Raw genomic sequence first — 13,806 nt, 5'->3', positions numbered from 1 at the left:
AAACAAAAATCCCCCTGCTGCAATGACAGCGACCTTTGCAGTGGATGAAATAAAAAACCAAAAAGTTTATTAAATTAGAAGGTATTTCCTGTACCATGACCCTTGGGCTAAGAAAAGAATTCAAATTTAACAAAAAGGCAGGGTTTTTAAAAAAAAATTTCAAATTTCGCGCGGTTTGATGATTTTTGGCCTGGCAAAATTACATTTTTGATTCGATCGAAAAACTGGAGGTTCATGGTACGTAGAAACATATAAGTAGTATGTTATTTTTGAAGCTATAGACTATGGAACTGCAAAAAAAGAATTTATTTTTTCAAAATTTCACACTAGTGGTCTCCCTTAAGCTTTAATTAAAAATAACTGATAATTAATAAACAATTGTAGCTAAAAATTATTATAAATAATTATTAGATCGGAAAAAACGAGTAAAGATTTTTATTATTATTGAGATATGGATAGATTTGTTTTGATGGTGAAAATAAAGTAAAATTTACTGTAATACAGAAGACGTGCTATGACTTTTTGAATTGTGGCGGTAATAAATAATTAATTATTATTGTGAATAATAATAATAATAATAATAATTATAATATACTTAAGTGTAAGGCGGTGCTGCGGATTTGCCACTTGTTTTTGTACTCGTGTGGATGTTCATTTATTGATTATTATTATTATTGATAATAATGATAAGCAAAGTGTTAAAAACTGATTAAATAAATTGTGACGAATTGTATTAGATAATGCGTGAATTGTTGATAAATAAAAAATAATATTAATTATTTCAAACGATATGTTGATTTATTTTTTAATATTTACAGTTAGAAAATAATTTCTTAGGTCTTTTGTCGGTCACTTTTCGGCGGAGAAAAAATTTTATTTTTTTTGCCTTTAAATTTTACAACCTGGATTTTTAAAAAATAAAAAAATATTTTTTTCAAAACCATGATTTAAAATTTTATTTTTATTCCAATTAAACTTACTATCCTAGTGTAAGACAAAAAATTATATACGCCCATGGAAAGATGATATCGCAACCCTCATTTTTGACATCTTTGACCGGCTCGGGTGACAATTCAACAGAATTTTCTATTCTCTCAGATTCTATTCTTTAAAAAAAAATGGCTATGGTAGACCTACTTGTTAAAAAATGATTAAATTGAAAAAAAAAATCTGATTTCAAAATTTAATTATCGCTCTATCCGACTTTAGATTCTTAAAAATAAAAAAAAATGGCTACGGTAGATCTCGTTTGTCTCATAAATCATTCAAAAATTTAAATTTTACTATAGAATTTTAAAAATGCCCTGTAATTAATTGTTCTTACCAACCGCAAATCAAATAAATGCATTCAATATAATAAAACCTGAGCTTTGAAATATTTTAAAACAATGATTGCATTAGTGATTAATCGATCATACTGATCGGACGTATCATTCCATTATCTTTCCGCTAAATTTACGAATCGCAAACCAAATAAAATAATTTTTTTTATCAACATTTATTCAAAGCAATCAATTTAAAATACCACTGACTTTGATAAGACCTAGTGAATTAATTCTTATCAGTGCAAGTGTTCATGACCGCCGTGAATTTTAAAAAACCGCTTTAATAAATTAAAAAATTTAAATACGCTCATTTTTTCCGCGTAATTCACATCAAATATATTTATAATTTTTTTTTATTAAAAATGACAATAATATTTATAATAAATTTACTATCAAATTTATATTTTATCACAACTTCAATATTAATATTAATAACTTTATTTTATTTATATTTAACCAGAACATTTAATTACTGGTCAGTTCGCGATGTTTTGTACAAAAAACCGACAATAATATTCGGTAATTTTAGTGACTTATTATTATTCAAAAAATCGCTACCGGAAGTAATCAAAGATATGTACAATTGGTTTAATTCATCATATTTTGGAGTCTTCCGTGTGCGCTCGCCGATTTTAATTATCCGAGATCCTGAATTAATTAAGCGCGTCTGCGTTAAAGATTTCAAATACTTTATAAATCGGGGAATCCCGACAAATACAGAGGACCAACTGTCCTGCCATTTATTTAATTTGGAAGGAAACAAGTGGAAAAATTTACGGCATAAATTAACGCCAGTATTTTCAGGCGGTAAAATTAAAAAAATGTTTCCGTTGTTGCAAGAATGCGGAGTTATTTTATATAAATTAATTAATAAAACGAGAGTTGATGCTGCTGTTGACGTACGTGAATTGGCGGTTAATTTTACCATTGACGTCATTGGTAGCTGTGCATTTGGAATAAAAATTAATGCATTGACTGATGAACAATCAGAGTTTCATTGTGCTGTTAAAAAATTATCCAAGCAGAGTTACAAAAGTACAATTTGGCGGATACTTCGCACGGCGATACCGCGGGCTTATAAATTATTTAAAATACAAATAATTGACCGGGATGTTACCAAGTTTTTTAAAGACATTGTCAAGCAAATTATTGCGCAAAGAGAAGTAGAATATGAGAGCCAGCAAAGAAGAAATGATTTTATGGATTTGTTAATTGAATTGAAAAATAATTGCCTGCATGATAATGATGATAGTGAAGACAATATTGGTACTTTTTTTAATTTATATTTTTAACCGAAGACAAAGTAAATTTTTTTTGAAAATTCTACGAGTGTGAATGTAGCAGACATCAGACAAATTTAAAATTATAAATATGTAGAGTAAATAATTTAAAAAATAATCTTTTTAAAAAATGCACTTGTTAATTTTTAAATTTAAAAAATGTGCATATTTTTAAATTTTATTTTATTAATTATTTACTCTATTTATTAATAATTTTAAATTTATCTGATGTCTGCTACATTCACACTCATAAAATTCTCCGATTATTTTCAAAAATTCTAAACTTTTTTATACTTAAAAATAAAAATATTTAATTAATTTTGAATTACAAAATTTCTTTGATTTCTTTTTTTGATTTATAGAATTAAATGAAAATACAATAGCAGCTCAAGCATTTGTATTTTTTGTTGCTGGATATGAAACCTCATCAAATACTATAGCGTTTTGTCTTTACGAATTAGCATTAAATTCAGAAATTCAAAAACGAGTTAAAAATGAAATTAAAATGACGATAAAAAATGACGGAGAATTAACTTACGACTCAATACAAAAAATGACGTATCTGGAAAAAGTAATTTTAGGTAATTTGAGTAAATTAAAAAAAAAATTAAATCACTATTTATTTATATAAAATAAAATAAAATAATTAATTAACAGAAACTCTGAGAAAATATCCGTCAGCGGCAATGATTTCCCGAAGATGTGAGTCCACATACGAGATACCAAATACTAAAATAAAATTACCACCAGGCATGAGAGTAATTATTCCAATTTACGGACTCCATCACGACCCGAATTATTATCCAGAGCCAGATAAATTTAATCCAGACAGATTCAGCGATAAAAATATTATAAATTCCTCGACTTTTATGCCATTCGGCGAGGGACCGCGCAATTGTATCGGTATGACCCTGATTAAATTCAACCTTTCCTTATTTTTAATTGCTAATTTATTAATTAATACTGTTCTCATTTGACAGGAATTCGTTTTGCAATGTTGCAAGTTAAAATTGGACTGATATCATTTTTAAAAAATAACAGCCTTCAAGTTTCCAGTAAAACAACGATCCCAATAAAATTTAGCCGCCGCAGTTTGGTTACGAGTAGTGAAAATGGTGTTTGGTTAAATATTCACTCTGATAATTAATAAATACCATCAATTATATTTATATATACACATTTTTTTATTAAAATAAAAGTTAAAAAAAATCCTTAATAATTATTATTAATTTATCAGATATAAAAGTATCTACATATTAATTTATATGATTTATGTACATGTTTTTTTATTATTACGTATAATACATTATAGATATTGAAGAAGTTTAATACACAAAAAAATTAATTTTTTTGACTACGAATTGAAAGCTCAAATTTTCTTGATGCAAAAAAAAATTATTTGGAGCAAGAAATTTTTCTAGTCAAAAAAATTTTTTTGTGTAAATATATATTTATATATATTTAATATAATATATAAAGCGTAAAAAAATACAAACTCTTATTTTTTTTTTATATCGATGGCTAATTAGTTAACAGATTGAAAGACTACGGATGTTAAGATAATTATTTAAATAAAACCTCCTCCATTTTTGTTCGCTGAGTAATAGCTATGCTTGATTCGATCTTCTATTTCTTCTTGACGAGCCAACAAACAATGGACGTGGTTTATATAAATCATCACTTGTATATCGTTGTTTATTTTTTAATCTAAATAAAACAATTAAATAAGTAAATAGAAAGTAAATTAAATTTCAAAGCCATAGCTGGTAAAAGTAATAAAAGTCCCCCTGAATTATATTTTACTACCTCTGAGTCAGTGATGTAAAGCAAAAAATTTTTCTGAAAATTTTTGCCTGCCGTCAATTAACCAGAAAAACTGACCACTGGTAATTTTTTGAAATTATGAAAAATTCCCGCGCAAACTTAACTGCCCAGAAAATTATTTTACAAAATGTATCGAAATATTTCTGACTAAAATTTTATTATACTTTTGAAACATAAGATAACTTTTATACAAAAGTTATCAGTTGCTGTATCGTTTATAAAAAAAATATCTGGTCACGATTTAAAATTTTTCTATTCATTTATTTGTAAAATCAGCTATGGCCTTAATTAATTAATAATTAATAACATAAATTTAAAAAAAGTACCTTTTATCATCTTTGTCCTTATGGTTTGCGGAGGCTTTATCACTAGTAGCAGAAACGTCACTTTCAGGACTTAAAGGCATCATGAAATCATCGTTGGGACTCGAAGAGCTGACACTAGGTCTCTGTCTTTTAGGTCTTCCTAATTTCTTTTTTCCCAGCCCAGTATCTTTTTCTCTGGACTTCTTCTTGTCCTCAGTATCTCCAACACCCGTAACTTTGTGACCGTCATTATTGTTGTCCGAGTTCAAAACAATGTCCGACAGCGGACTGGTTGAATATTTGCGTTTCAGTTGAGGCGGTGCCATAGTGACAGTTGCCGCAGACTCTTCATTTTCATCATCCAGCAACAATTGTTTAACTTCAGTATCATCACTACTAAGATCCTTGGCATCTTCGTCATCAATATCACGAGCGATGTCAATATCCAGTGACTTGAGAAACAGCTTAAATTTATTTAATCTCTCATTGTCTTCAACAAAATACAAACAATCTTCATCATCAGATTCAACTCTAGTCTTAACTTCTCCACTCAAATCATTACTTTCATTTAAAATTAAATTATTTTCCAACTTGTCTTCTGTAATATCCTGCTTATTATCATTACCATCTCTCCCAATTATTTTATCCGCCATCATTTCATTAAGCGACTCCCGTATCGACATTTCCATTTCCGTTAAATTCGACTTACAACTATCAATAACATTTATCTTAAAAAAATTATCTCCTTCCATAATAACGTCCGACTGTCCCAACTTTGAATTAACATCTTTGTCATCTGGATACGGTTCATCTTCATCATCGTCCTGAGGTTCACGGACCTCAATAATCTGTACCCGCTCGTCATCTGGTACTTTAATGTCTTGTTCACAATTAACATCAGAGTCGCTGTGCTCAAATTGTTTCTTCATCTTGATAACTTTATCATCTTCTTTAAAATTATTAGGAAACTTCATTTTCTTGGGACTCGACTCAACAGAATCATCAGCATCAGCAGGCAACGGACGTTTCTTTAATGGAAGACTTATTTCACTTAGTCCTAAATCAACACGCTTAGCATTTACTCCCGATACTTCAGTCTCTTGATCAACTTGGATTGCACTTTCCCCATCAGTGTTGTGATACTCTTCAACCTGAGACTCATCAACGCCATCAGAAGTTTCGCTGCTCGAATTACTGACATTCCCGGTCTCTTTGAGGCCCGAGTTGGCTTTCGATGAGGATGCCGATGAACCAGGACACGAATTCTTGCTCCCTTTACCATTAGATCCACTGGAGCCATCGCGATCCGATGATCTGCGGTCATTTGAACTTTTACGCAGACTCGAGTGGTCGTCTTTAGATTTAGATTTTTTTTCATCACGACGTTTCTTATCTTTATCCTTATCTTTGTTTTTATCTGTATAACTTTTGTCAGAATTCTTTCGCGATTCATCAGGCCTGGACTCTTTGCGCTTCTGCGTTGATTTATAATCCTTATCCTTATCAGATTTATCATCCTTAGAGCTGCGTTTGCCATCAGAGTCTCCTTGACTTCGGCTCTTGTCTCTCGAGTGTCTGTCATCTCGTTTCTTATCACGACTAGACTTTGAATCATCTCGTTTACTTCTGCTATCATGCCGATGACTCCTAGAAGATGAACTCGAGCTGCGGTGTTCCTTCGAGTCTCTACGATCCTTGGAATCTTTTTCATTATAATCCTTTGAGTCTTTTTTATCCTTCGAATCCCTGGACTTATGACTGTCTTTATCTTTATTCAATTTTTCTTTTTCCGTCAATTCTTTTTTTTCACGCAACTCCCGTATTTTTTCCTTGTAAATATCTTTCAAATCTTTTCCCGCCGAACTTGTTTTTTCATCTTTAACTTTATCTTTACCATCTTTATCTTTATCCCTGGACTTATCACTGCTGTCCCTACTACTTTTGCTTCTATCGCGATCGCTTTTTGAATCAGTTGATTTTTTTTTATAATCACGGTCGCGATGACTGCGCGAGTCACGTGAATCTGAACGTTCTTTTGATGATTTTGATTTGTAATCACTTTTATCTCTCCCACGTTCTTTTGACGAATTACCTTTAGCATTTTTACTGTCTTTAGACTCATTAGATCTCTCTTTGTCTTTATCTTTATTTTTATCATCATCACTTTTGTCTTTAGATTTTTCTTCTTTAGGAATATCCGGAACAGGAGTCGACGCTTGATTAGAAGATCCAAAATCAGTGACAATAGACAACCTAGAGTCTGAAGATACTTTTGAAAATTGAGAATCTTGATTACTAAAATCAAAATGATCACGGGAAAATTCATTTATCTGAAAATCAGGACTACGGGACCGATGACTTGTCAGTTCAGATATCCCAGACAAATGAGAATCATTAGAAACAAGTGATTCATTAAAATTCATAATATCAATTGGCTCAAAAACCGGACTATCTTCTTCCTCTTCTTCCGTTTTATCATCCGATTTTATCGAATCATTCAAACCAGGATCAGCAAGCTGAGGTGTCGAACACCCAGCTCTAATTTTTTCTTCCTCAGCCGTACTCTGGACTGATTCATTCCCATTGGCCTCATTCTCAACGACTTCTCTCGAATCAACAGTGTCTTTTTCTTCAAAACTTTTATCACGATCACCAACCTGACTACTGTCGTCATTTTTATGATCAACCAGATCTGAGTCTTGTTTGCTGGTGATTGGAAGATCATCTACCGAATCCAATGACACATCTTTCAAACTATTTTTATCAGACTCAGGTGACACTGGATCCAAATCAATTGGCAGCAAATCTTTTATTGAATGCCCGCCATTTTTTTCACGTTTAGGTTTTTCTAAACCTAAATACTTGTAAACAACATCCTCTATTTGCGGTGTAAAAACCGAATATATTTTAGGGTTTACTACCTGATCAACTATACGTTCAACACCAGCATCTAAATACGCAGCTTCTGATATATGTTTGCGTAAAGTTTCACGCAATTGATTTTTATTCAAGTCAGCTTTCCATACTTGCTTTGACAAAAACGAATTAACTGACCCTTCAACACGAGTCCGAAGATTTTGATACGCTGGCTACAAAGTAAATTATTTTTTTTAACACATATTTTATTTTTCTATCCACTTGTCATATTTTCATTACTATAAATATAAAGTTAAATAAAAAATTGACAGCAGAAAATTGAAAAACTAATCAGCAATTTTGAATATTAAATTAATATTGATTAATTAATTAATTTGTTTATTTATTACCTTGGTATCGACGTCAGCAAGAGCATCCTTACGAAATTGATCAAATATTCCCTGAGATTTAACCTCACCGACGATGTGATCAATCAAACGTGGATCACCAGGTAAAAGAGTACTTCCTAATCCCAAGTCCATTATTATTATTTATTATTTAAATCAAATAATATATTATTACTATTATTTTAAATTGTTATTGTTATGACAAATAGTACTGACTAAACTGACTGGTAGTCGCCATTGCTATTTTATTTGCTTTATTTTTATTCTTATTTTACGAATCTGTACCATCAGGATCTGAATTATCGATACATCTGTCTCATAGACATCCGCCTTAATTTTTAAATTTTGCGCGCGATTACTGATAATTATTTTTTTGTTTAATAAGAAATAAAAATTTTTTTTTATTAAATTTTATAATTTTCCGCGCACGCGTTCGGAACGCACATTTATTAATCATTCTTATTAATTGCTCTAATTAGTCTCCTGTAACGTTGCTGTGACGTTTTACATCTGACACTAAATTACATGATAATTGTCCTCGTGTTGATGCTGAACAAGATGATGGAAAAAATATATTACAGAAGAAGCGAATCAAATTGACGTTTATGCATAAATAAAATTTAAATTAAAAATAATAATAAATTTTGTCAACCTTTCTTTTCGTATAATTGTTGACCTTCCGAGTCTTATTGCGTAACAACTGATTGCTTAAATATCAACCGCAATAATGATAATTGTACATCTAATTATCTATAATATTTCCTTTTAAATAAAAATAACAATAAATAAATAAATAAATAGAAAAAAAAATGTCGCAGCCTGAGTTTGAACCAGGGATCTTCGAGTTATCCTTTTTGATGTTATTTGCAGGTATATCTTGATTTTGTCACAAATTTCAAATCCAACTCCACCGTCCATCGTACGGCATTAAATATATTGATATTTTAAACAATTATGAATACGAAATTCTTGTTTTTATGTCAAGATATACATGAAAAATGCACTATATCCTTTATAACGAGTGCCATTAGGTCTCGACGCTTTACTAACTAAACCACTGCGACCCATTGAGAACCGAAACTTCTTATAGTCTATATTAATTAAATCGAGCTTACATTTGTCGATATCCACAAAAAAAATATATCTACAAATAAAATTTGAAATATATCAAATAAATGAGCCAATTTCTAATTAAGAAAAAAAAAGTACCATATGTAGGAAGCGAACCCGGAACTTTTTCTATACCATACGACATATTCAAAATTGTATTATATCACATGTGAATATAATATTAGTAGTGTAGTAGTAGTAGTAATAGTCACCCTTTAACACACACTTAATATAATAGACAACAATTTTTGGATTTTTTTTTCAACAAATAAATTACAAAAAAAAATAAAACTAAAAATATGCACATTCAGAAAATTTTAAAAAATGAAAGCGCAATTCTTTCAAATATTTTTTTTCATAATTTATTCAGTAAGATACTTTCATAATTATTGTTGGAATTGTAAATATTTATTTAAATTTACTTATCCTGAAAAATGCTTATTTTTAATTTCAAAAATTTGTATTATTGTGTCGGTTATTGATCAATATTACATATTAATTTACAGCAGCTGAAAAATCATAGTAAACTAATAATTTGTAAGTACCACTTTAAAAAATACTATTATTTCTATTTGATAAATTGGTCTCTCAATAAATAGTTTAAATTTCGCGCCCATGAAGCCGCCATTTTTTCTCGAATAAATGAGAAAACATGTCCGTTTAAAAGCAAAGACAGATATCTAATCATAAAATTAAAATATTAATATTCAAAAAACCGTGTCTCAAATCTATCAGAAATATTTGAATTATGCGCTTTAAGTTTCAAATTATCTAATAAAAAATTTTTTTTTCCAGGTCAAGTTTTTAAATTATTTACAAATCATCGATTTCTGGTTAAATTGATCAATTAGTATCGAGGTTTTACAAGTGACCGAAAGTGTCGCCTGTGTGCGGGAGGTTGAGGGGTTAAGAACTGTCAAAAAAATTAACACAAATCAATTCCACATGAGTATGACATCTGTTTATTGTCATCATATATTTTTTCATTAGTTGATTAATTTTTCAATTATATTAAAAATTTATTTAAATAAGTTTTAGTGTAAAGTATTCAAAAAATAAAATTTTAATTTAAAAATGAAGGGTCTTTTAATTTTCGATCATCTCAACGATGTATTGTTTACAAAATGTAATAAGAAATTTACAAATCATATGGAAAATTTGGCTAAATTACAAGGACTGATAACTGAAGATGTGGTAATTAATTAATTATTAATTATAGTTTATAATAAATACTCCAATTAACCGGCACCTAATAATTTTGGAATTTTTTAAATACTATATTTTTAAAAAGTTGCACCTATATTTTTTTTAACTCTACATGTGCATATTAAATTTTTTTTTTATTTTTTAAATTAAATTGAAAAAAAAAAGATGAAAAATTTCAATTGTTAACCTAAGGATCATTATGAAAATTTTTCTAACTTTTTTTTTATAATTTTCTAGGGCGAAAATTCAAAACAATTAAGTGCAAATATACTTATGCAATTATTTTCACCAATAGTGACGTCTCAACAGATAATGACAACACAGTTTGGTAATTCCTATACGTCAATGAAGTGTCAGGATGGAATTAATATGGCATTTGATGATTTCATGGGCTACACATTTATTTATGTCGCTACTGATGATATTGAACTGATGAAAAGAACTATTGGTGTTTGTATATCAATAGTAGGGCATATATGTGGTCCTGATGTTGCTGTGTATGTATTAACTACCCTGATAGCAAGACTTTCTGGTTAGACAGTTGGTGTCAATTAGTTGTGATCAAGCTGATGACAACTTTCGGCTTTTTCAACTGTTGACTACAAGTTGTTACCAATTTTCTAAGAAAATGGAAGGCAACTCCGTCAACTAATGAGATGTCAACTTTTGCCACCAACTTTCTCAGAAAGTTAGCGAGCAGTTGTCATCAACTTATGGAAATCCCAATTTTTGCGACCAACTTGATGACAAGTTGCTGCAGTAAGTTATCACTAACTTGCTGCCAGCTTGACTGTCAGGGATAAATCTCTTAATTTGTCAGTAATCAGTAAAAATAATTGTTTCAGCTTAAAGTCAAGTAAACAAAAAGCTCTGCTGGTTTCATCACTTCTGGATGCTTGGAAAGATCTACGAGATGAGGAGCAAAGTTTGCTGACTGAAACTGTCGAACAGCTGAGCGTAAATACCGAACTGGCGTCATCAACATTAAAAATTTTACATGACGCCGTTGATAAACTAAAAGCTCAGTCAGATTTTCCTAATGTCCACGTCCTAGTATTGGTAGAACATAAATTTTTATCATTATACTCAAGTAAAAATGCTCAAGACCTAAACGCTGCTGATATTTTACTGATGGTACTGATGTGTAAAGCAGTAAGTCCTGAAGAAGATGATAAAAAAAAATTGACAGAAGAAGCTGATTTATTATGGAGTCAAAATAATTTATTAAATGAAGAAGAACCACTGAGTATTGATAGCAAGCTAGCAAATCCAACATCAGCAGACATCATGCATTTATTTAATGACTCAAGAGAGTCATCAGTTAATGAAGGTCTTTGTTCCCTAGCTGAAGACAGTTTGTACAGTCAGCTCGTTCTTCTAGGCTCTGATCAATCACGAACAGCAAATGTTGTTCATATATTTGAATTATCTCCTGGTATTAATTTATTGACTATCATGGAGATAACAAACTTATCAATATCATCCGGACTTTATGATAGTTTTCATTACTTAAATATTATGAATTCCTTGCAATCGCAGCGTGACTTTGACGATTTGAAACCGACATTTGATTCCTTTGATTCGTCAATTAAAAAAACAGTCGATGGTATTAAGAAATATCGCGCTCACGTTAATAATGATGTCGATATGTGCCAACGTAGATTACAAGTTAAGTGGGAATTTTTAAGGCGAAAGTACATGGATTTTTTTAAACAGCGCGATACTGAATCAATATTACAAATAGAATCAAACATGTCAGGATTAACTGACACGATAATTGAATTATTTCGGTTGACTTGCTTCGACAGAAGTGTTTTAAAAATAGGCTGTGATGTTATTTTGACTGTCTGTAGATTAGTAAGACAAAAGTTCAATGACTTTAGCGATTTTCTTAAAGTCAAAGCACTGAAGAATTTTTCACTTGGATCATATCCTTTTTGAATACTGTTTTTTTTTTTTTTCTATTTACTTTAATTAAATGTATCTGCTTACTGTATTTTATGGCGCAATGCTTGTGGTATTATTCCTTAATGTTTTGTCTGTAATATTCACGAGAACTTCCCTAACAATCAACAAATATCTAGAAGAATTCCCTGGTCTAGTTCATTTCATTTACATCGACCGAACAACTCATCGAATCACTGCGCCCACTCTAGACTTTACTAATTTAGAAACTTTGGCGTTGACTAAAAAAAAAATATGGGCGATGGTTGATCACAGCAGGAATCATCTCCAAGAAGGACAATTTTCAGTCATGTGGAAAGACACGACATTTAATTACGCTTACTTTTTGTGGTTTGAAGATAGTTCTGTAAGTATTTTTATTTTAAACAAATTGCCATCACTGAGGGCCCGTTTTTAAAATACGTTCGCGTTTATGGGGGGGGGGGGGTCGCTGACTGTGACAAGGGGAGTTGGGGATCTAAGAAAACCTGACGTTATTAGAGATTTTATTAAATTGTCAAAGTTTTATTATTACACTCGTGCTCCATTAAGGGAGGAAGTTGATCTGAGATTCAAAGAAAAGACCATATTTTTGTGATTTTTTTTCCAGAGTGGCTTCTTTATTAAAATTATTAAAATTTGTGACATTATTAAGCATCATTCCAAGAATGTTCTGCTAAATTTTCAAAAAAAAATATTTAAAAATAAGCCAGTGGTAGTGGGGAGAGACGAGTCACCTCAAAAAAAGTCTCCATGCCGAGGTAATGGGATCCGAGTTAGACTGTACAAATAATAAATTTTTTAAAATATAGAAATCTGTGTACTAGTAATTAGAGGGGTGTCTAAAAAAGTAAATTTTGCATGACGTATTTTATGAACGGTCCCTAATTATAATAATTAATTAATTAATAAAATTAAATTTTTAAGGGCTCGCCGCTTAAATGCAAGACGTATTTAAATCCGCAAAATAAAAATTTACCAGTACCAGGAATACTCTGCGGCGATTACTATAAAAAATTATCCCAAATATACTTCCCAAAAATTTCTCCTAATAAAATAAGAATGTATGAGTTATATTGTGTCCATCTAGGTCTTGCGACTTCCTCTTGTGTCTTAGAACACTCAAGAAGACTCGCAGCTACTATATGGGAAATTACTGGTCTTCCTAATAATCCAGCTGATATTTTATAAGAATGTGATTTTATCTTAGTTATTATATTTTATATTATTTAAACAGTATTTATAATATAAACAAATATATAGTCGAACTTCATTAACTCGTACAGTCTACGGAGGAGCAGAAATTTCGACTTATCGAATGTCCCTTCTTTTTTAAAGAGTAAACTACACGCATGCGCTGATACATACATAAATGAGGCACACATAAATATATATATACACATATACAAATGTATAACATCGCATGGGAGACAGCGTAGCCCATAGTGGGAGTCAAGATTGAGGGGAAGTTCCGAGTTAATGGAATTTGACTGCATAAATTTGTGATTAATTTTGTTTTTTAAAAATAAAATCTTTATTAAAGTATTAA

General features: G+C 30.4%; 3 protein-coding genes across 4 annotated transcripts; 2 read left to right on the top strand and 1 right to left on the bottom strand.

Moving 5' to 3' along the window:
• Positions 1–1,714: 1,714 nt before the first annotated feature.
• LOC106693592 (probable cytochrome P450 6a23) lies at positions 1,715–3,752 on the top strand (the record flags this gene model as incomplete). Its single annotated transcript, XM_014441934.2, has 4 exons — positions 1,715–2,591; positions 2,968–3,186; positions 3,263–3,508; positions 3,586–3,752. Coding segments are annotated over 4 exons (1,509 nt in total), but the record flags the coding sequence as incomplete, so codon positions are not given.
• Positions 3,753–4,016: 264 nt separating this feature from the next.
• On the bottom strand, positions 4,017–8,226 carry LOC103569988 (dentin sialophosphoprotein). The gene is made up of 3 exons (XM_014442028.2): positions 8,001–8,226; positions 4,756–7,823; positions 4,017–4,312 (listed from the first exon to the last, which is right to left on the bottom strand). Exons 1-3 carry the CDS (start codon positions 8,130–8,132, stop codon positions 4,213–4,215), a joined length of 3,300 nt encoding a protein of 1,099 aa, XP_014297514.1. The 5' UTR covers positions 8,133–8,226; the 3' UTR covers positions 4,017–4,212.
• A 1,541-nt stretch (positions 8,227–9,767) lies between these two features.
• On the top strand, positions 9,768–13,787 carry LOC103569990 (BLOC-3 complex member HPS1). Of its 2 annotated transcripts, XM_008547572.3 has the most exons (6): positions 9,768–10,056; positions 10,140–10,301; positions 10,551–10,810; positions 11,159–12,241; positions 12,366–12,624; positions 13,185–13,787. In XM_008547572.3, exons 2-6 carry the CDS (start codon positions 10,182–10,184, stop codon positions 13,446–13,448), a joined length of 1,986 nt encoding a protein of 661 aa, XP_008545794.1. In that variant the 5' UTR covers positions 9,768–10,056; positions 10,140–10,181; the 3' UTR covers positions 13,449–13,787. The 2 variants fall into 2 exon arrangements, with proteins under 2 accessions (XP_008545794.1, XP_008545793.1); XM_008547571.3 differs by having other exon boundaries at positions 9,768–10,301.
• The last annotated feature ends 19 nt before the right edge of the window (positions 13,788–13,806 follow it).

The sequence above is a fragment of the Microplitis demolitor genome, chromosome 10 (assembly GCF_026212275.2).
Source record: "Microplitis demolitor isolate Queensland-Clemson2020A chromosome 10, iyMicDemo2.1a, whole genome shotgun sequence".
Classification (NCBI taxonomy): domain Eukaryota; kingdom Metazoa; phylum Arthropoda; class Insecta; order Hymenoptera; family Braconidae; genus Microplitis; species Microplitis demolitor.
The sequence above is the reverse complement of the archived record's forward strand: the minus strand, read 5'-3'. Positions and strand labels throughout refer to the sequence as shown.

Bases quoted from the DNA above. Each gene is read 5' to 3' on its own strand.
- LOC103569988 (XM_014442028.2), bottom strand. From the start codon at position 8,132: ATGGACTTGGGATTAGGAAGTACTCTTTTACCTGGTGATCCACGTTTG. The intron at 7,824-8,000 runs GTAATAAATAAA...TTTACTTTGTAG, and splicing joins TTGCTGACGTCGATACCAAG to CCAGCGTATCAAAATCTTCG. The intron at 4,313-4,755 runs GTACTTTTTTTA...TGTTTTATTTAG, and splicing joins AAGGACAAAGATGATAAAAG to ATTAAAAAATAAACAACGAT.
- LOC103569990 (XM_008547572.3), top strand. From the start codon at position 10,182: ATGAAGGGTCTTTTAATTTTCGATCATCTCAACGATGTATTGTTTACA. The intron at 10,302-10,550 runs GTAATTAATTAA...ATAATTTTCTAG, and splicing joins GACTGATAACTGAAGATGTG to GGCGAAAATTCAAAACAATT. The intron at 12,625-13,184 runs GTAAGTATTTTT...TAAATTTTTAAG, and splicing joins TGTGGTTTGAAGATAGTTCT to GGCTCGCCGCTTAAATGCAA.